Raw genomic sequence first — 22590 nt, 5'->3', positions numbered from 1 at the left:
ATATATATATATATATATATATATACATGATATTAATATCATTTATAATAATGTATAATGAGATTATATATATATATATATATAATTTTCAAAATAAATTATAGCTATCAATTTGTGAAAAACAAAATAAATAAATAAATAAATATAAAAATCGTTGTAATAATTTTGTGTCTTAGAGTGAACGCCCAATAACATCTAATCATACTATGCCTAGTTAGCAGACCTTAACTAAACGTTCATACTGACATCACCGCTGGTCACATGACACGTCTGTAAAACTGTCCTTGTAGTCTGTAGAGTTATTCTGGTCTGTCTGGAGGCTGCAGATCACATAACGGCTACTGGACGTATCTGTGTTTCGGTGTGGATGTTATTTGTGTTTGGTCTCAGATTGCCAGTGTGTGTGAGTGAGTGCTTGTGTTTGTAAGGCAATGACTGAGGTTTGGCGTTTGGGGTTCGTCAGACGTGTGCGGAGAGCCTGAATGCTGCCAGGTATAAAAATACAAGCCAAGCCGCTTTTCCAGCATGTCTCTTAGAAAAACGCTACACTTGAGCTATAACAAACGTTTCTTAATTTGTCACATGACCTGGTGAATTAACAGCCTTATGAAGGAATTTTTCGTCTGAATAAACTCTGCTGTAAAAGCTTCACACTAATTACACTTAGCTCAAATGCAACCGCATATACGTTTTACGGCGCTGTTCAACAACTCACCACAACACTGTGATATATTTTGTTTAATTACATGAAAATGAGAACTCTGGCAGTGTAATTGTAAGCCCAAATCAGCAAACCGGAATCTGTGAAAAATGTTCATTATAAAATGTATGCTTTATTTGAAAAATAAGACTAATGTTTTAATGTGTTTTTAAATTTTTTTTATTCTCTTTCAGTTGATATTTTTGTATGATATTTTATATCTTATAATTAATAATTAGCATTTTAAAATAATAATTATAATAATAATAATAATCATTATTATTTTTATTGTTGGATAGGAAAAAAATAGTTTTGAAAGTGATCACAATGATATTGTTCCTCTGTATCGTTATAGTTGTGGTGTGGACTATGCTATTCTTTAATATTGAGAACGATTTTTAGAACTATATCTTTATCGTTATCTTTATAGTTGTCGTGCTTGGTGTGAACGGGCCTTTAGAGCCTTCCTAAGCCTAAGTCCGAAGACTTTTTCTCTCTTCAAAACCCTTTTCTTTCTTCAATTTTTTTGTTCTCTCTTCAAAACTTTGTTCTCTCTAAAAAGCAACACAAGTGAGAGGAAAAAAAGATGGCTAGCTAACATTAGCATGCGGTACCAACGTCGGCCACCAGGTGTCACTATCAGTATGCATGAAATTAATGCTTAAACCACTTTAAACCTTGAATAATATATTTACGCGAATGATTTGCATGTCGTAATCAAGACGAAATCAGGTTATATACATTGGTTGACATGTATAATAGCTAGAGTTGTTTTTAGCTGTATATTCTAAACATGCGCTACAGTTGCTTGCTGTCCTGTTTTCCCAGTGCCACAAGCTGGAAATATGGAGGTGGCAGTCTTAACTTTGATAAAGAATATCTCTTTGGTTTTGAGACTTTAGTCTTTGCAACTTCAGGGATCTTATCTATGCACAATCAGCTTGTAACACTCCAAAGAGAAAGGAAAACTTGAAATCGCATCATATGACCCCTTTAAGCATTAATTTCATGCATACTGGTGGCCGATGTTGGTACTGCATGCTAATGTTAGCTAGCCATCTTTTTTTTCGCTCTCTCTTGTGTTGCTCTTGGAGAGAAGAACAAGTTTTGAAGAGAGAAAAACGTTTTGAAAAGAGACAAAAAAAGGTTTGAAGAGAGAAAAACTCTTTGAACTTAGGCTCAGGAAGGAACTAAGACACTATTCCCCCCCCACCCCCCCCACATTGATTGATTTTTTTTTTACATTGCAGTTCAGGGCTTCCGTAGAATGCAGAGTGATATATAAACGTATAAGGGATCATGTACAATGAGTCTGTTATTATCAGAAAATAAACACTGACCCCGACATGAGGTGGAGGTGTCTTTTAAAACCATAGTGAGGTCTATTTAGTGATGGACAATATATTGATACCATATTGGTTATCAGACAATATTAGAGTTTTTTTTTTTTTTTGCTTTTGTGTATTGCATACTAGTTTCCCCTATTGTTACTTTTAGATAAATTTTATCATCATCTAACATTCACTTAAATTGAATCTTTAAAAACAAATTATTAAAAAAATTTTACAGAAATTGTTTATTTATATATATATGTATAATCATATAAAAAATATTAAATTACAATTTATATTAATCTTATGTGAAAATTAAAGTTAAAATAATTATATTAAAATGAATATATATATTTGTGTTCGTATAAATACATATATTTTAAATCAAAAATTGTAAAAAATCAAACATTATTCTATTGATTTTTTATTATGCTAATGCAGAAATAAGCCAAAGTAGTTAATCATGAAATGGTCAAATATTGGCCAATGAATCTTCTTAGCAGTTTGTGATTGCGAAAGATATTGGTCTAATTTACAACCTAGTGTACGTAAAATTTGGTATTCGATTAATTCTTTCCTCTCGTTTCTTTCAGACGGCTTGTTCTAGTCTTAATGAATACCTGCGAGGGCCGTTGGGTCGTTACCTGCTCAACGTGACGTCGGCCGCTGAGCAGTGCAGCCGAAACCTCTGCAGATTTCGCGGCCGCTGCCTTCGCAAACGTCCCGACACGGACACGTACCTGCATCTCAGCCCGAACACCCACAGCATAGAACGGCAGGGAAACACGCTGAAGGTCTCGGGCCAGATGGGAGAAGAAGAGCTGAGCCGCGTACGGGACGAGTTCCAGTGTCAGTGCTATAACGGGTACGTCGGTGGCGACTGCAGCCAGAGGGATGCTGGGAATAGAGCTGCGCTCGTCTGGACCACGTTTTTGCAAGTTCTGCTGTTGCCGCTGCTCTTGATGGGGTTCCTGCACTGAGGAGTTCAGTAGAAGTGGTTTGAGGACGATACGCCGGACCTTCTCGTCAAGAAATGCGTGACGTCAGCAGGAGGAAGGCCTTTTGTTCGATAGAATTTGAACAGAAATGGAGGATTTGAATGCGCACGCTAACTCTGTGGACTGTATGTACAGCAGTGTGTTTTTTTTGTTCGAGTGCATCGCCCCCTGCTGCATGGGAGGCTGAACTGCGACATGCGGAATTGTGATTTTTGGCTAGGTTTGATGTTTGTGTATGCGTGAAAGAAATTTGATCTTGTCTGTGTGCATTTTTTATAAAAAAAAAAAATGTATGTGGTTGTGTTTCTTTGCCTTCATACCTGCGTGAAACCAGTTGTGACCTTATTTCTGCTGTGTGTCACAGGACCAGCTCCTTAAAAGGGACATGTTTTGTTACTTGGAACGCTGCTGCCTCATTAAAACCTCACTTAGATTGAAACCTGTTTTCCATATCACATTTCACTCCAAAATTAAGAAATTAGAGAAATTACATTTTGCATGAGGAAAATGAAGCCTGTTTTAGGATCATTTTCATTATTTTTTCCATTGGTTTTCTTTTGATTTCATGACATTTGTGCATTTTCATCCAGAAATTCTCATAACACGTTGTTGTTGTTGTTGTTGACATTATTACTATTTTCAGTGTGATTTCTCATTATAGTATAGCATTTGTTTCTTTACAGTAAAAAAGAAAATGATGATAAATTTGAAATTAAATCATAATAAATTAAAGGCAATACAAAATTCTACCATGAGATATAAAATGCCAATTTAAAATATTATGCTATAAATTATTATACTAAAAATTGTTAAAATACTAATATTAAATTAAAATTTTAATTCATGAAATGTCAGATTTCTCTCCAAAATTAAAAGCCTGTTTTAGGATCATTTAGATTTTTTTTCCTCCTAGAAATTATAATGCATTCCAACGTGTTTTTTTTTTTTATTCTCATGATTCTCAATGTGATTCTCATTATAGTAATTTTACAGTAATAAGAATAAGATAAGAAATCAGTTTGTAAATGTGCTTAATTATGATGAAAATGTCACAACGGATCTTAATGGTCCTATAATTAGGTTTCTTTATGCAAAATATAAGTTTTGTCATTGTTTTCTTTTAATTTGGGGGTGAAATATGACTTCAGACATGTTCTTGACAGGTTTTCTTAGACCACTGCTGGATAGTGAGGAATTTTTGAAAATCTTGTGACGACTTTTGCCAAAAACATGTACATGTCAAATCAGCGAACTGCGGTTCACACAAGCAAAGATGCCGCCTTATTTTTCTGCCTGGGTTTCACAAATCTGTTTTGAGGCAGGATTTGCCTCTTTTACTGCTGAACTTTATTCGTGTGGGATAAACTGGAAAGGCTTTGTGTATTTTCAGAGTTTGTGTCATCACAGGAAAACAACTACACCATCATAAATCTGCGTTTTGTTTTTCCTGTAGTTATTTTTTTTGTCGTTGTAGTGCCTTTAAAGGCATAGTTCACCCAAAAATGAACATTCTGTCATTTACAAACTGCTTTCTTGTCTGGACAGCAAAGTAGGTAATGATAGAAATTGCATATTTGGGTGAACAGTCTCTTTAATTGACTGTGTTAAAGAACCTCACAAGTGCAAAATTACACCTAAAAGCTTCATTTTTATTTTTATACAATAGAATTTTGATACCAAATTCTGCTTGTTCTGTCCAGATTGACTCGTATAAAGTGAGTTATACAAGATCAATCGCGTTCAGGTTGAATTGTATCAGGTGTTTGGTGACTGAAAGTGTTCGTTTTATATTTTTACAATAAATCTCATATTTAAAAGCAAAGTCTTGCTTGTAATTTTTTTATTTTTTACAAAGTAACTCCAGTAGAGTCCGAAACCATGTTGAAAATCTGGGGTTTGTTTCATTTAAACTGGACATTTTTTGTTGAAACATTGAATCGTTATGAGACATATTTAGGAATCTGTTTCTAAACGTCATTTTCCCCTCATCCTCACTAGCTAGTTCACTTTTCCTCTAGTTTTTCCAGCCCTTGGTTTCTTGTTTTCTAGGTCCTGCTCCGCTCCTGAGGGGGTAGTCGGACCGTGCCAAAGGGAACATTACGGGCTGGCAGCACAGAGAACGTCTTGTGTTATTATAACTCAAACCAGACATCCAGTCTCCTTTTATTCTCTCTCTCTTCTTTGCTCTGGGATCTTCCGTGTGTTTGCTGCTGTGTGGGAATAATACTGGAATCTGCGGCTCAGACTGTGGTCCACATGTCTAAGCCAATACGTCATCTTGCACAATATTACATGGGGCTCTGCTGAACAATGCACATAGTTCTCTCTGTATTTGACTAGAATAGAAATCAAAACTATTTACTAAAGTAATTCTGCATACGTTTTTTTTAAAAATAACATCTCATTTATCCCTTAGGAAAATTAGCCATGATTTTATTATAGTAAAAGTGTATGGTTTTTGGTGCATTGATTACTATTTGTATAACCAGAATTTTACTACAAATACCATGGTTAAACTATGGTTAGTCTAGCAAAACCGTGGTTACCATGGTTTAACTTTATTTGTAGTGAATCCATGGTGCACGCAGAAAAATTATACGGAGTTGATGTGGATGACTGAAAGAACCATCCACATATCGTTTTTTCTCCTGCCTCATATTATTTACATCACAAACAAGTTTTGCTAGCGAACGCAATTGTATTTCAATATAATTGTTCCTCCCTTCACCTTTTTTCCTCTTATCACCATGTCTCTTTAGAGGCTCAGTAGTTTTCCAATTGTGTAGTAACATGCCCTATTATTATGAGATATTATTTCGGAACAACTCTGAAAGATTTCCAAGGAAAGGTTAACTTACAGCCACAGGAATGAGTCAAGCGCGACTAAAAAGAATCGGAACCATCGCACGCGTTTACCCGTTTCCACACGGAACTATTATTGTGGGTGACGCATTAACGCTGCGCTATCATCACTGCATGCGAATTATGATCAATCTCAAACTTTCCGACAGTCATCGATTATTGGATATTTACAGGGTTTCGTATATTGTTTAGGTAAGTACTAAATGTACGACATAGCTGTCATGTTATTGCATTTATCGCCATGTTGGTTGCAGCTGCGGTACGTCTGCGCACTTTATCTCAGCGACGTTACTTAGATGTAGACTTTTATGCATCAACTACAAAAATTGTAATTACGCATACTCTTGTTTTAAAGTATTTTATAAATTCGATCATGCATTTCAGATATTTTCGTGTTTATTTTTCGTGTCACCCAGTTAAAATGGAGTCTGGGGGTTTAATCTGCTGCGATTAATGAGATGAATGGTTGCTCCTCGTGTCAGCTGGTTAACCCGAGTGTGATTGTTTCATCTGCTGTAATTAAATGGGTTTACATGCAGATGATGAATTTCTTCCGCAACCGTCTGGTGGTTTTGGGGCTGGTGTTGCTGGCCACCGTGCTGCTGTATCTGCTGCTGCCCTCCATGCGGCAGGGGAGCATGGAACCGTCTCTGGAGGTGCAGCAGCGGAGGGGTCTGGCCGCCTCTCCTCCTCCGCCGCCGCCAAACAGCATCAACATCACGGTCAGGACCGGACAGCTGCCCGGAGACCCGCCGCTCTTCTTCAGAGAGGCTCTGCCTGTGGACAGCGCCGGGCTACAGATTGTGCCCAGGTCAGGTTACTTTATCATTTAAGTTCTATTCTATAGTTATATAATGGCTGTATTGAGCTGCATAGATAGACATTAGTTTCACGTTCCAAATTTACGCCATAATTGGAAAGCTCTATATAGAATAGGATAGTAAATCTGATTCGTTCTTCAGTTCATAACCATTAAAAATCTAACGTACGTCTTTGGGGCAAAGCATTGTACCATGGTTAAACTATGGTTAATTTGTCTATTAACCATGGTTTTTTGGTTTTATTTGTAGTGAAACCATGGTTAATTTTTGTAAGGGAGAATACAAGATTATAGCCTAATGTTTTAAAATTATACTAAAATTATCATATAATCATTTACTAAAGTTTTCTCTGCACAAATTTTTTGACTTAGAACAATTTTATCTTGTATTCACTTGCAGAACTTTTGCGTTCTTTTGCAAGTGATTGCATTGCCCTGAGAAACTTTGCATTTACTTGTAAAATATTGTTAACTGAGAATCTTTGCATTCTCTCACAAAAAAACTTTTTTTGTGAAACTTTGTTTTCGCTTGCACAACTTTTTTGTTCTCTCAACAAATATTGTGTTTCCCTGAGAAAACTTTTGCTCAGAAAACTTTAGTTTTCTTGCAAAATATTGTCTATCCCTGAGAAACTTTGCACTTTTGCGTTCTCTCACAAAAGTATTGTGTTTTTCAAACTTTGCTTTCACTCGCACAACTTTTTCATTCTCTCGCCAAATGTTTTCCTGAGAAACCTTGCTTTAGCTTGCAAAACTTTTGCGTTCTCTTGAAAAATATTGCATTTCCCTCGATAAAGTTTGCACTCACTGGCATTTGTGTTCTCTTGCAAAATATTGCGTTCCCTCAAAGAAGTATTGTGTTCTCTCGAGAAACTTGGTTCACTCGCAAAATCAATTTACTGTAGTCATTTTGCAGAAGTAAACCTTTCGCCCTCACATGAAATTCCTGACTATGTGGATTCCCACTGACTTGATTTCACCTGCAAAAATTATTAGTATTAAAGTCACCATGAAATCAAAATTGAAAATTCTTATTTTATAAAGGACAGGGGGAAAAGCTGAAGCTGATGCTTCACTTTATAGCACTGACACCAGCCATGAGGGAGTACGTTACTCCTAAACATTGATATTACGACAACATTACTCTTAGGACATCGCAAACTATTTTTTTTCATGAATATGACTTAACCTGATGGAGGACGCGCTCAGTTCAGCTGCGAAACTATTTTACTGATAAATTCGCGGTGCAGCGCTGTCAAGAAGTTTCTGTTCGCGTCTCCGCGTGTGTGTGCGTCTGTGAGAGAGAGGCCGCAAACTGATCACCTCCATGCCACGCCGAATTGAGGCAGTAATTAAAGCAAAAGGAGCCCCTACCAAGTATTGAGTACATGTACAGTAAATGAGCATACTTTCCAGAAGGCCAACAATTCACTAATTTTTTTTTTTTATTGGTCTTATGAAGTATTCTAATTTGTTGAGATAGTGAATTGGTGGTTTTTTGTTAAATATCAGCCAAAATTATCACAATTAAAAGAACCAAAGACTTAAACTACTTCAGTCTGTGTGCATTGAATTTATTTAATACACGAGTTTCACAATTTGAGTTGAATTACTGAAATAAATGAACTTTTCCACGACATTCTAATTTATTGAGATGCACCTGTACTGTAGTGTCTATTGTAAATAATTTATCCGTGCACTGCATTATTTAAAAAAAATTTATGTGCCCTCGTAATCTTTAATCAAAAACGCTAACCTCCCCTCCCCCTCAAAACGACTCATCTTCTCTTTCGGTCACGAGCTATGGCGTAAGGGCGGAGCTAGTGACGTGAGGGGTAAACGCTGGGATAAACGACAGGGGAAAACTGAAGCTGATGCTTCACTTTATAGCACTGACACCAGTCACGAGGGAGTACGTTAACCCTAAACATTGATATTACGACAACATTACTCTTAGGACATCGCAAACTAATTTTTTTCATGAATATGACTTAACCTGATGGAGGACGCGCTCAGTCATTCAGGCAGTCTCTCTCTCTCTCTCTCTTGCATGCGCGCGAGTGTGCGCTGTTTAGGCATGTTTTGTGCCATTGATCGTCATCGTCATGCTTAATAAATAAAACATTTATTCATGCTTGGGTGCCGGCTGTGAATCCAGTGCAGACTCAGCGAAATCCCCCACCACTAACTGCAAACTGGCATTTAGATCTGCCTCCATTTTGTTAGCAACTCCTCAAAACTTCCAACAATCCAATCAATTCCCGTCCCGAAGGACGAAATCAAGTCCCCCCCTCTCATTTCAGATGCCGTTTCACTCGGATATACGTCACAGTAGAGAAGAAAAGACAATCGCAACTTCCATTTCATGCCGACTTTAAAGCCTTCTGGCTGGTTGCTAGGCAGGTGCTAGAGTTTCGTGTGGTTGCTGGGCAGTGACTAAAATGTTCTGAATGGTAGCTAGGGCGTTTTGGCTGGTTGCTTAAAAGTTTTGATCGGTAGATGAACAGATAGACTGTGGTATTTTAATGAAAACTATGGTAACCATGGTAATTTTCGAACTACTAAATACTGCATATAAATATTATGACCTATTCTTATGTAACTGTAAAGATTCAGCATCTGTATCTCCTCTCCATCAGGCTGCAGATGGTGCTTCTTCATGGTCAGGCCTTCACCTCTAAGACTTGGGAGGAGTTGGGCACCCTCAGCCTGCTGGCGTCCAATGGGTACCAGGCCCTCGCTCTCGACCTGCCCGGTATGAGCTCTGTAAACTTATATTTCACTTTATTAATGTTCTTGATATGCTGATTTATTAAAAACTTCTAAAGCAGATCACTAAACCGTCTTGTTTCTTGTCAGGTTTTGGGAATTCTCCGGACTCAGAGTCTGTAAAGTCGGATCAGAGCCGCGTGGACCTGCTAAAGCGTTTTCTGGAATCTCTGGGCGTGCGAGCACCGGTGTTACTGAGCCCGTCTATGAGCGGCCATTACGCCTTGCCATTCCTCCAGAAACACAGCGCCCAGCTGCATGGCTTTGTGCCCATCGCCCCCGTGGGCACCCGCGGCATCACCCCACAGCAGTACCGCGACATCCAGGTGCCGTATTTCTTTCAAATCATCTCACACTTAAGAATTCCTTGATTTTAATGTTCGGTTTTAATTCTCACTTCTCATCTGTATGACAGACTCCTACACTGATCATATATGGAGAGTTAGACACCAACCTGGGCGCCCAATCTCATAAGAACCTGATTCAGCTGCCTCATCACACCGTGGTGAAGCTGGCAGGAGCGCGGCACGCCTGTTACATGGACAAACCCCGCGAGTTCCACCGCACTCTGCTCGACTTCCTCAGCAAACTCGAATGAGGGATGGAGAGAGTGAGAACAGGTCAAACAAACACGTGAAAAAGACTTTGGAAGAGACTGGTTGAAGAAAAAGACCGATGCGAGACAAGAAAATGATGAACAGGACTGCGGTGTAGCTGTAAAACCAGTCCTGAAACGTAACACAACACCTGAACGTTCTATCAGCCATCCACATCTGCTCACTCCTTATAATTTCCCTGCGTGCACCATCAAGAGATTAGATATTATAATATATCAAATAAACAAAACTTCTGCAGAATTACTATAGTAAAGCTTCTTTTGTAGATTGTAAACATTTCCTTTTATCAGTTTTGACATTGTTGCCTGTAATAATGGCCTGTCCGAAGGTTGTAAAATTTTCCAGCCTGAGGGTTGTTCTGTAATGCTGTTCCCATGGTTTCCAGTCTGAGGAATGTTCCTGTAACAACACAATAGCCATGGTTTTCAGTCTGAGAATTATTCTGTAATGTTGTTGCCATGGTTTCTGGTCTGACAGATGTTTCTGTAACATAGTTGCCATGGTTTCCTTTCTGAGAGATGTTCTGTAACGCTGTTGCCAGGGATTTTCCTGGAACAAAATTGCCATGGTTTCCAGTCTTGAGAGTTATTCCGTAAACGCTGTTTCCATGGTTTCTGGTCTGACAGATTTTCCTGTAACATAGTTGCCATGGTTTCCTTTCTGAGGGTTGTTCTGTGTCGCGGTTGCCATGGTTTCCAGGGTGAAAAATGTTCCTGTAACTCAGTTGCCATGGTTTCCAGTCTGAAGAATATTACTGTAACTCAGTTGCTGTGGTTTCCTTTCTGAGGTTTATTCTGCATCGCTGTTTCCATGGTTTCTTGTCTGAGGAATGTTCCTGTAACGCAGTTGTCGTGGTTTCTTATCTTAGGGTTGTTCCCATAAAATGGTTGCCATGGTTTCCAGTCTGAGAGTTATTCTGTAACGCTGTTGCCATGGTTTCTGCTCTGACAAATGTTCCTGTAACTCAGTTGCCATGGCCTTCTTTCTGAGGGATGTACCTGTAACACAATTGCCATGGTTTCCAGGCTAAGAAATGTTCCTGTGAATCAGTAGCCATGGTTTCTAGTCTGACAGTTGCTTCCAATAACATGGTTTCCATTCTGAGGATTGTTCCGGTAACTCAGGTGTCATGTTTTCTGGTCTTTGGCTGTCCCTATAATAGAAATTCCATGGTTTCCTGTATGAGGATTGTTTTTTAATAAGATTGTCATGGTTTTCTGTAACAACGTGAGTCACATAATGCCAAAAATCAGTGTCATGACGGTCATAACCCTCCATCTCAAATATGCTTGACAGAAGTCATCAATCCTACAAGAACATCTCAGAGAAGAAAACTGTTTCTTATTTTTGGCTCAAATAGGTTTGTCTTATCATCGAGTGAAATCATATAGAGTGTTCACACCAGCAGTTGGCACATACATACTACTGAATGTAGCATGTAAGTGTGTGAATGACTCACCATATGGTTTTAGAAGTGCACAAATAGAGACACAAGTTGCCGTATTGGACGCCTGTAAATTCAGTTTTTCATTATCAGTAGTTGTCAGACTCGTACTGGCAGTAGATTATTCAGATTATTATTAGATTAAAAAATAGAAAATTTCCTGAGACTGCAGAGAAGAAAAAGTGTTCACTAAATGGTGCTGGTATTACATTGCCACACCTAAAAATGTAGGTGTTCATTACATATTTATTATTTATTACTTAAAGCTTCTACATGACAGAAACCGTAATGTGTGTGTGGTATTTATGTGCTGTGGTCTGTTGTTTTGTTTGTTTATAGCTTATAAATATGAATATGTTTTAGAGGACAGTGAGGCACCTCTGACCACCATTTCTGACATCCCGAATCTTCAACCTGAAGGGATGCATGGTACTGTGCAGAGCCATGAAACATGCTTTTGTTCAATGCAAAATAAAGTTCATTAACATGAATGTTTTGGCGTTTGTGATTTAATGATTGTAAGGGGTCTATAAGTTCAAGTGCACTAAATGAAGTCAAAGTTTATCAAATGCAAAATATATAAATATGAACTAAACCACGAAATAAACTTAATTCTGTAAAAGAAGTATAATGAACTACTCAAAAAATAAAAATAAACATTTCAAAAGGCCTCCAGGACGTTTTATAATGCCCAAAATTCAAACTCAGCCCTCACGCACGGGTTCTAACCCTAACTCTCTGTCAAAAACTTAGACTGGCTGTTGGTTGGAATATTAGAACTAAAAACATTAACATAACACTAAAGGGCATCAATCACTTCAATGAATACTTGCTGGGTAATAAATAAATATTACCTTACAATCCTTCTGCTTTCAAATCCACATTATATGAATATCACAAAATTGATTTCTGTGAAAAAATAACGTGCAGGATACACTGAGGTATTTACGAGAAGCACTGGGGTCCAGGGAGTACACGGAAAGCCCACACTAATGGATGTTTTGACTAAAGAAGAACATGGTGGCCTGAGTGGCTTCAACATGATGTCTGTCAGAGACCGTACCTATAACGCATGCGAGTATACATTTGTTCTTGACTAGCTGAAATTAACTGGTACTTTTCATATAATGTAGTTTGATCACTATCTTCTCAGTTGTTTAAAAGATTAAGGCAATTATAAAAGTTTGATAAAATGTTAAATTTTCCAATGAAAGATTATACATTTTGACACATACATATAATAGGAGTAATAGTAGTATAATTGTTAGAATAGTATTATAATTATAGTGTTATTATTATAGTGGATGCAGGACAACCACCTAGCAGTGCATTACAATAGTCCAGTCTAGAGGTCATGAATGCATGAACTAGCTTGTTATTATAGTAACTATTTTAGAGTTATATTATTATCATAGTTATTTCCGTGAACTTCTAAGAAAATAAAAAAAGAGAAATGATAAAATTAAGCTAAAAAAAATCTACAGGAAAAAGTAAAGTTAACAAGGAAAATGGCTTATATAATTTTTTTTGAATATAATAAAATATAATTTTTAAAATACCGGAAAAAAGCAAAAAAGCGTTTTAATGATTCTTTACTCGTGTTTTGACCACGTGTGCGCATTGTGTGTGGGCGTGGCCAGGCGGAATCGAATGATGCCGACGTCATGATGCACACCATGAGTCTCTCTTCGGGAAGATGGCTGCCGTGTACATGATGCGAAACTGAATGGACCGAAAACAGCCGAAAATTGCTAAAATCCCCCCCCCCCTTTCCTCCTCTGTGTCCCACTCCACATCCATACACATGCGTTCGCGTTAAAACGAAGCCGATTTTAACCTAGTGTGAAGAACTAAGATGATAATATGACCCAGAAAAAGAAGAAGCGAGTGAATCGCAGTTTGTTACTGGCGAAGAAAATCATAATCAAGGATGGAGGAACGGTGAGTGGCTTCTGTATTCAACCGCAACAAACACATCCGATACGGAGGTTTAAGTCTTAAATAAGCATATACATACGTATTATGTCAATGTCTGAAAGACGAAATGCTTTGAGCACGCGTTGGAGGAGTAACTGACATTCAAGGCTGTAAACATCAATATTTACTTCCTGTAAAGAGCAATAAATCACATCAGCACACATAAATCTGAAGATCATACGTGTTTTTATGAATGCACAGGTGGTTTGATGACACACTAGATGCCTTTAAAAATGTTACAGACTTAACTATTATGATGACGTTCAAACAAAACAGTATAAACATTCATTAATATTGCTACACCTAGTTTTACCTTTTTTTTTTTTACATGGATATGGTAGTCAATCAGTACCATGATAATTATCAAAGTACAATGCTATTATCATCTAATGTTATTATGGTACTGCCACAGTATTGATTTGTAAGGGTAGATATGCGAAACTTCATATGTCATTTAAGTATATAGTCTGTCAGACAACTCATGATCATGTTTAAGTTTACAAGGGTTAGATATAAATTTAGTTGTCACGAAATGTATCTCCTGAAAACAGTGTTTTTTATATACTTTATATTTTTGAATATATATACACTTTTTGAATTAGCTTTTTAATTTAAAATCAGTTATTAATATTAATTGAATTAGCCTTTTATTTGAATTGTAGTAAGTTTTAGTAATTTTATTATGAGCTTTTGTAATTTTTATGTTTTGTGTAAATATTTCTATTTTATTTTTATGTTTAGTATTTTAGTTGTTGTAATTTTAATACTTAAACTTAATATATTTCAGTTAGTCCCCAAGGCAACATTTTTAACTTTTAGTAATAGTAGTAATAGTAATTTTAGTTGTGTGCTTTTGCCATTTTTATATTTCTATTTAGCTTTATTTATTTCACTTTAAGTTTTAATAATTTTTGTACTTGCCAAGTAAATATTTGTCATTTTTGTTAGTAAAGTTTTAGTAATTTTGTTATGTGCTTTTGTCATTTTTATTGTTTTTTTTATATTTATGTTTAATTTTTTGCAAGTTTTAGTAATTTTTGTACTTACACTTATTTTATTTCAGTTAAATGTCCGTTTGTTTTTCATCTAATATTTATATTTTATTTATTTGATCTCTATTCCAATTACTGAAAGCAATTTTGAAATCGTTTCAGTGAACAATAACAATACTGCCTGAAAACAGCCATGTCTTTACAAATAGGCCAGTGATGATAAATATCGTAATGGTCAGTGATTTGTCTAAAATGCTTTAAACTCAAATGAGCCCCTCACATGTGCAGATGTGGTCAGTCCCATTGAGTTGTAGATCATTTGCTTGAAATTTTCATAAACCCACCCACATGTTGCCAGAAACGATTGGCTTTTTCCCATGACAGAAGCAGACAGGTTATCAAGAGTTGCGATTTTGCTTGTTTTATTAAAATTGTAGGTTGTTTGGATATGTTTTATCTTATACAGCACAAAATAAGCCAGAATCTGCACTGGTTGGCGCTCAAAAAACAGGTGCATGATTCAGGTCACGAAAACGTCTGATACTCTAGTTTGATAGATTAGGCCTCAAACAGTCCTAATCATGTAATCTCTTGGTGTCAAAACCAATCCGAAGCTCTAAAGGATATGTAATAATACTGGTTTGTTTCTTCACCATGGCTGACATCTCTGGTTCTTCTCTCTTCAGCCTCAAGGCTTTGGTTCTCCTAGCGTTTATCATGCCGTCATCGTCATATTTCTGGAGTTCTTCGCTTGGGGTTTGCTGACAGCACCTACTTTGGGAGTAAGTTGCGGTTGTTTTGAACCAAAAATAAGCTTGTTTTTGTGTTAAATCAAGATGTTATTTTCATATCAGGTGACGTTCATTTCATGTTACGGGTGTTAGGAACCCACTTTATGTCTCTGTTGTTATATTGGGTAATATGATCATGTAAGAAAGCTTCAAACTTGCATTGGCGTCATAACTGATGTTTTGTGTCTCATGTGTCTGCAGGCTCTTCATGAAACATTCCCGAAACACACGTTTCTCATGAATGGCTTGATTCAGGGGGTCAAGGTATCATCTTTAACATCCTTCAGTTAACATCCTGATAATCTAGTCTAGTTCATGTTTCAGAAGCGGCGTGTTTTTGTTCGCAGGGTCTGCTGTCGTTTTTAAGCGCTCCTCTGATCGGTGCTCTGTCAGACGTGTGGGGAAGGAAGTCGTTTCTTTTACTCACCGTGTTCTTCACGTGTGCTCCAATTCCTTTATTGAAGATCAGCCCATGGTACATTGTGTTTCTTGTTTTTGGACACAAAAAATTTGTATATTCATTTTTATGAAATTTAGGAAAAGAAATTTAAATGTAGTTAAATATAAGTTTTTTTTTTATTATTTATTTTTGATTTAATATTTAAGTCGACTTGATTTGGATATCTGAATATATTCATCATGACGTATCTTTTTAACAGTGTTAATTTCATATTATTTATATACTGTTATAATATTTATTAATGTTTTGAATTAGCTTAAATTTTTATATTTTAACATTTAAATTTAAATGTATTTTTGTTATTATTTTATTTCATTGTTACATTATATATTTGTCATTATTTGATATATCATGTTTAGTCGTTTTAGTATTTGATTTTTAAGTTTTTTATTTTAAAATTTTAATTTTAAAAAGATGAGATGTAAACAAATTGTAATAGTTTAGTTGCATGCTTTTGTAATAAAAAAAAAATCAGTTTATCTCTTCATGAAACATTCCCGAAACACACGTTTCTCATGAATGGCTTGATTCAGGGGGTCAAGGTATCATCTTTAACATCCTTCAGTTAACATCCTGATAATCTAGTCTAGTTCATGTTTCAGAAGCGGCGTGTTTTTGTTCGCAGGGTCTGCTGTCGTTTTTAAGCGCTCCTCTGATTGGTGCTCTGTCAGACGTGTGGGGAAGGAAGTCGTTTCTTTTACTCACCGTGTTCTTCACGTGTGCTCCAATTCCTTTATTGAAGATCAGCCCATGGTACATTGTGTTTCTTGTTTTTGGACACAAAAAATTTGTATATTCATTTTTATGAAATTTAGGAAAAGAAATTTAAATGTAGTTAAATAAGTTTTTTTTAATTATTTATTTTTGATTTAATATTTAAGTTGACTTGATTTGGATATCTGAATATATTCATCATGACGTATCTTTTTAACAGTGTTAATTTCATATTATTTATATACTGTTATAATATTAATGTTTTGAATTAGCTTAAATTTTTATATTTTAACATTTAAATTTAAATGTATTTTTGTTATTATTTTATTTCATTGTTACATTATATATTTGTCATTATTTGATATATCATGTTTAGTCGTTTTAGTATTTGATTTTTAAGTTTTTTTATTTTTTATTTTAAAATGTTAATTTTAAAAAGATGACATGTAAACAAATTGTAATAGTTTAGTTGCATGCTTTTGTAATAAAAAAAAAATCTGTTTATCTTTAATTTATTTTTTATTTCATTATGTTATTATATTATGTTCTATTTTCAGTAATTTTAGTATTTAATTTACTATTTAATTGATCTCAAATATTTTTTTCATCTTAATTGAAAAAGATGCAAATAATATGTACACAAAATTCATATTTCTTCTCTCTTCAGCCTCAAGGCTTTGGTTCTCCTAGCGTTTATCATGCCGTCATCGTCATATTTCTGGAGTTCTTCGCTTGGGGTTTGCTGACAGCACCTACTTTGGGAGTAAGTTGCGGTTGTTTTGAACCAAAAATAAGCTTGTTTTTGTGTTAAATCAAGATGTTATTTTCATATCAGGTGACGTTCATTTCATGTTACGGGTGTTAGGAACCCACTTTATGTCTCTGTTGTTATATTGGGTAATATGATCATGTAAGAAAGCTTCAAACTTGCATTGGCGTCATAACTGATGTTTTGTGTCTCATGTGTCTGCAGGCTCTTCATGAAACATTCCCGAAACACACGTTTCTCATGAATGGCTTGATTCAGGGGGTCAAGGTATCATCTTTAACATCCTTCAGTTAACATCCTGATAATCTAGTCTAGTTCATGTTTCAGAAGCGGCGTGTTTTTGTTCGCAGGGTCTGCTGTCGTTTTTAAGCGCTCCTCTGATCGGTGCTCTGTCAGACGTGTGGGGAAGGAAATCGTTTCTTTTACTCACCGTGTTCTTCACGTGTGCTCCAATTCCTTTATTGAAGATCAGCCCATGGTACGTTGTGTTTCTTGGTTTTGGACACAAAAAATTTGTATATTCATTTTTATGAAATTTAGGAAAAGAAATTTAAATGTAGTTAAATAAGTTTTTTTTAATTATTTATTTTTGATTTAATATTTAAGTTGACTTGATTTGGATATCTGAATATATTCATCATGACGTATCTTTTTAACAGTGTTAATTTCATATTATTTATATACTGTTATAATATTAATGTTTTGAATTAGCTTAAATTTTTATATTTTAACATTTAAATTTAAATTTATTTTTGTTATTATTTTATTTCATTGTTACATTATATATTTTTCATTATTTGATATATCATGTTTAGTCGTTTTAGTATTTGATTTTTAAGTTTTTTATTTTAAAATTTTAATTTTAAAAAGATGAGATGTAAACAAATTGTAATAGTTTAGTTGCATGCTTTTGTAATAAAAAAAAAATCAGTTTATCTTTAATTTATTTTTTATTTCATTGTTATTATGTTCTATTTTCAGTAATTTTAGTATTTAATTTACTATTTAATTTATCTCAAATATTTTTTTCATCTTAATTGAAAAAGATGCAAATAAGATGTACACAAAATTCATATTGTTCTTTTGACATAATGAAAACGGATAAATTATCATCACGTTTTGAGGAATTGTAGTTTTGCAGTTTTTCTTCCCCCTTTGGAGCCTACAGAAGTTTTTTTTTTTTAGAGGTAGAGAAGTTGTAGCAGAGGTATTGCATCTGGCGATGCAAATGTTGTTTGTTTCTTTGCAACAAACATTACAGCTGATTAAATTGGCTCCACACACCTGCCAAAGCACTCTTCTCATTAAAGTTTGCTGCCCGTGCATTTCATTTGAACACCATGCGATTGCAGAAGTTTGGCACTTATGCACGAGGCTAGTTATGTCAACTTTTTTTTTTTTTGCTCATTTAGTTAGACAAGAAAATTGACGCACACATTTGCTTTCCCTCTGATTCCTCAGGATATGCCATGGTGTGGTGACTCCTTAGTCCCAGTAAACAAATTATAGATATTTGTAGTGACCAAAGAATGTGAGACTTGAGTATTGTGAGATTGGGCAACAGTCATTTAGTTTTCAGCATGCTTGTATTTGATCTGCTGTTGCCTACGTTTCTCCCCACACCAGTGAAATCGAGACGGCATGCGGCAGAACCGGCTGCGTCTTCCACTGTGGCACTTCTCATCTGGGATCAGTTCAGTTTCCTAACCGCCCGCAGATCTGTAGAAAACACTGACTTCAGATCAGTTAACAGCTGTACCCTGCCAAGGTGTTTCCTGGTGGAAATGAATGGAATTGTTCAGGGAGGAGTTTCGTGGAAAGGCCAGTTATGCAGATTGAGTTTGTGGAAACTAGGATGACTGGGTTTGAATACGTCCTGTAACTACCGCAGTGCAATGCGCTCATAGTTTTTGCATAGGCGTGTGCATGTTTGTGCGCGTGTGTTTCAGACAGAAAGATAGGACTGTTTGTGTGAGCTTAATGATGTCACATTTATGAATCATACATGAAAGGACAACATTGCCAAATGAACATAACAGTTGAGGCTGTGTTTGGATTGTCTTTTCTGACACATACAAGTCTTACCTTAAAGGAATTGTTGACCCCAAAATTAAAATTAGCTGAAAATGTAACCTTTAGGCTATCCAAGATGTAATTCAATAAAAAGTTTTTTTTTTTTTTTTTAATCAAACAACAATAACAACAAAAATACATTATTTTTATTGTAATATACTGATTGTAATATTGGTTCACAGCCAATACAGATCATCTCAAAAAGCCCAAGTATTAGTCTCACTGATATATCGGTTTGTTTCTATTTTGTACTACACATGCACATCTTAAATCTCATGCTTGCAAAGATTTAAAAGTGTTCCTGTTGTTTTTCAGGTGGTACTTTGCCATTATCTCTGTATCTGGAGTGTTTGCCGTTACCTTCTCGGTTATATTCGCCTATGTGGCCGACATCACCCAAGAGCATGAGCGCAGTATGGCTTACGGCATGGTACGTATAACCGGCCAACACAATGCCATCTCTCTTTTTGCCCCTTTGTTTTGTATTAACCTCTCTGTTCCTTCTCTGAAAGGTCTCGGCCACGTTTGCGGCGAGTCTGGTGATAAGCCCGGCCATCGGCGCGTATCTGAGTCAGGTCTATGGAGACAGTCTGGTAGTGGTTCTGGCTTCTGCCATTGCTATGCTGGACATCTGCTTTATCCTGGTGGCCGTGCCCGAATCGCTTCCGGAAAAGATGAGACCAGCCTCCTGGGGCGCCCCAATCTCATGGGAACAAGCAGACCCCTTTGCTGTGAGTAGATTTGACCGTTTTGAGCTTGTTTAAAATGATCGGTACAATAATATCTCAATCCTCGCTTCACAGTCCAATCAATTACCAATGGATAAAAGCATTTCCCTACCGAATAACCAGTTTTATTTGGAAATATGTCATTACGGACATTAACTGCATTGCAAATATAGTAACTGGTAAAGTGAATGTTGGCTGGAAATGTGCATTTTAAAAACAGAGGACGGCACTTAACACTTCGCTCATATCCTGTGTGGTTTTCTGTAGGGAAAGTTTTTTACGCCCATTTCCCCTCAACAGCATGATGTGTCAACATAATGGAGTTTTGTGCATGCATGTCATATAAGGCTGTTTTGACACGTTGGTTGTTCTAAAGAGTCCCTCTGAAGTCTGCTGTAGTTTCCCACAACATTATTCTTGGTTTTGATTGGTTAGTACCGTCATGCCAAACTTAAAGACACATTTTAAGGTTGGCTTTTACGCATGTGGGCTCAAAGCACATAAACGAATGCAAAGCGAAGCATCTCAAACGGCATTAATACAGCATGTGTATGTGCCATAACTTTTAGGTTTTTTTATAATGATTTTTGTCTTCCAATAAACCAATAAGTTTAATATATATGTGTATGTATGCGTATATATATATATATATATGAGCAATATCACACTCGTAGCCGTGCGATATGGCTTTGATTTGGCTGCAGGTAATCACAGCGTGCCGATATACAGCCATATTGCACAGCTCTTTTGTGCAGAACTACTTCCTTCCGCCACGGATTCAAATCTCAGTTTGATAGTTTAACAGCTGAGCTCAAGCCTCCGTTACTAATTCGAAAACGTCACTTTAGAACTAGTAACGAAGGAACGTTGAGTTGCTTAATTAAAAGCTTATTGTATTACTGTATTAAAAGCTCACTGTATTATGTAAAGTATTATGAATATCGCACTCCTGGAAAAGGCTCTCAGCCAATCAGATTCAAGGACCAGAAAGAACTGTTTTATATATACAGGTGCATCTCAATAAATTAGAATGTCGTGGAAAAGTTCATTTATTTCAGTAATTCAACTCAAATCGTGTATTAAATAAATTCAATGCACACAGACTGAAGTAGTTTAAGTCTTTGGTTCTTTTAATTGTGATGATTTTGGCTCACATTTAACAAAAACCAATAAAATTTATTGAGATGCACCTGTATATATATATATATATATATTTATATGTGTGTGTGTGTGCATTTTTTTTTCATTGTCTAATTTAGTTTTTAATTTTAATGTTCAAGTTTGCAAAGTTTGTATATCCGAATGCATTTGTCGTGAAATGTATCTCTTGAATGCCCTGAAAACAGTTCTATTTGAATATTATTTATATATTGTTGTAGTATTTATTAATATTTAAAATGAGTTTTTATATTCCGATTTTTCATTTTAATTTGAATCTTAGTACGTTTTTAATGGTAGTAATTTTTTATTAGTTTTTGTGTAAATATGTTTATTTTGCATTTTTTTGTAGTTTTAGCTGTTTAATTTGTATTATTTTATATACTTACAAATTACAATATTTATTTATAGTTTAGTTAAGTTTAATTATTTTTCTATTAATTTTATTGCGTAATAATTAATAGATTTTTTTCATCTCAAACTGCATTAGCACGTGTCGTGTGCAGTATTTGTACAAATAGAGATGTGTCTATAGTAAAATAGCCAGTGTAATTATTTGTTATTTTTTATATTTTATTGACAAATAAACTAATAAATGACTGGTATTAAAATTCTAGCAATTTTTAAATACATTTAAAACACTAAAAACTAAAACCAGTCATTTTAAATACATGCCATTTTAATAGATTATCTTTACCGTGATTTTAAATTCTTAAAAATGTTAAAGATTTTTTTAAATCTTAAATGTGTTGGATGTAAAAATATGAGTAATATTTTATTGCACAATTAAATATCCAATATCCACATTACCTTTTAAAATATTGATGAAATTTACAATTGGAACTATTCTTAAATCAAGAAGAGTGTTTAAAAAAAAATGACATTCCCACCCAGTTTGGTTCTAAGCATCAATCTCTTTTTCTCTACAGTCTTTGAGGAAGGTGGGTCAGGACTCGACGGTTCTGCTCATCTGTATAACAGTGTTCCTGTCGTATCTGCCTGAGGCTGGGCAATACTCCAGCTTCTTCCTCTATCTGCAACAGGTCAGCAAGGGAGGGATTTCATTTATCTCTGTGGTTAATATTTAACTTGCTGTTTAATTAACTGTGTTTACTGGGGCAAGTCTGGTTTATCAAAATTCCGTTAGTTTTATTGTTTTATCCTCTTATCCAGATAATGGGATTTTCACCTGAAAGTGTTGCAGCTTTCATTGCTGTTCTAGGATTGCTGTCTATTGTTGCACAGGTCAGTATTTTTCTGTTATGGCGCTTTTCCACTGCATGGTACGGTACGGCTCGGTACGGTTCACTTTTGGGGGGTTTCCACTGGGTACAGTACCTGGTACTTTTTTTAGTACCACCTCGGTTGAGGTTCCAAGTGAACTGCA

At 35.6% G+C, this 22590-nt stretch overlaps 2 protein-coding genes and 1 pseudogene across 3 annotated transcripts in view; all 3 read left to right on the top strand.

Annotated features, from left to right (window-relative positions):
* The window catches only part of LOC107731315 (hyaluronidase-2 pseudogene), an 8963-nt pseudogene extending 5495 nt beyond the window's left edge, over nt 1-3468 (top strand).
* Nucleotides 3469-5914: 2446 nt separating this feature from the next.
* LOC107731335 (protein ABHD14A-like) lies at nt 5915-10337 on the top strand. 2 transcript variants are annotated; one of them, XM_016542390.1, is made up of 5 exons: nt 5915-6083; nt 6431-6702; nt 9351-9466; nt 9571-9806; nt 9896-10337. In XM_016542390.1, the coding sequence occupies exons 2-5, from the start codon at nt 6431-6433 to the stop codon at nt 10076-10078; spliced, it is 807 nt and encodes a 268-aa protein (XP_016397876.1). In that variant the 5' UTR covers nt 5915-6083; the 3' UTR covers nt 10079-10337. The 2 variants fall into 2 exon arrangements, with proteins under 2 accessions (XP_016397876.1, XP_016397875.1); XM_016542389.1 differs by lacking the exon at nt 5915-6083 and adding an exon at nt 6107-6150.
* A 2852-nt stretch (nt 10338-13189) lies between these two features.
* Nucleotides 13190-22590, top strand: part of LOC107731334 (hippocampus abundant transcript 1 protein-like) — a 12570-nt gene continuing 3169 nt past the window's right edge. The window contains exons 1-8 of the mRNA XM_016542388.1: nt 13190-13482; nt 15197-15292; nt 15503-15565; nt 15649-15776; nt 19633-19747; nt 19830-20048; nt 22133-22246; nt 22377-22448. Of these exons, the coding sequence (XP_016397874.1) occupies nt 13405-13482; nt 15197-15292; nt 15503-15565; nt 15649-15776; nt 19633-19747; nt 19830-20048; nt 22133-22246; nt 22377-22448 (885 nt within the window). The 5' untranslated portion in view covers nt 13190-13404. The remainder of the gene's footprint in view (nt 13483-15196; nt 15293-15502; nt 15566-15648; nt 15777-19632; nt 19748-19829; nt 20049-22132; nt 22247-22376; nt 22449-22590) is intronic.

Source organism: Sinocyclocheilus rhinocerous, unplaced genomic scaffold (assembly GCF_001515625.1).
Source record: "Sinocyclocheilus rhinocerous isolate Xijiao unplaced genomic scaffold, SAMN03320098_v1.1 scaffold3173, whole genome shotgun sequence".
Lineage (NCBI taxonomy): Eukaryota > Metazoa > Chordata > Actinopteri > Cypriniformes > Cyprinidae > Sinocyclocheilus > Sinocyclocheilus rhinocerous.
This window is presented reverse-complemented; position numbering and strand designations above follow the sequence as displayed.

Coding starts and splice junctions, on each gene's coding strand:
- LOC107731335 (XM_016542389.1), top strand. Junction 6,703..9,350: donor GGGCTACAGATTGTGCCCAG/GTCAGGTTACTT, acceptor CCTCTCCATCAG/GCTGCAGATGGTGCTTCTTC. Junction 9,467..9,570: donor CCTCGCTCTCGACCTGCCCG/GTATGAGCTCTG, acceptor GTTTCTTGTCAG/GTTTTGGGAATTCTCCGGAC.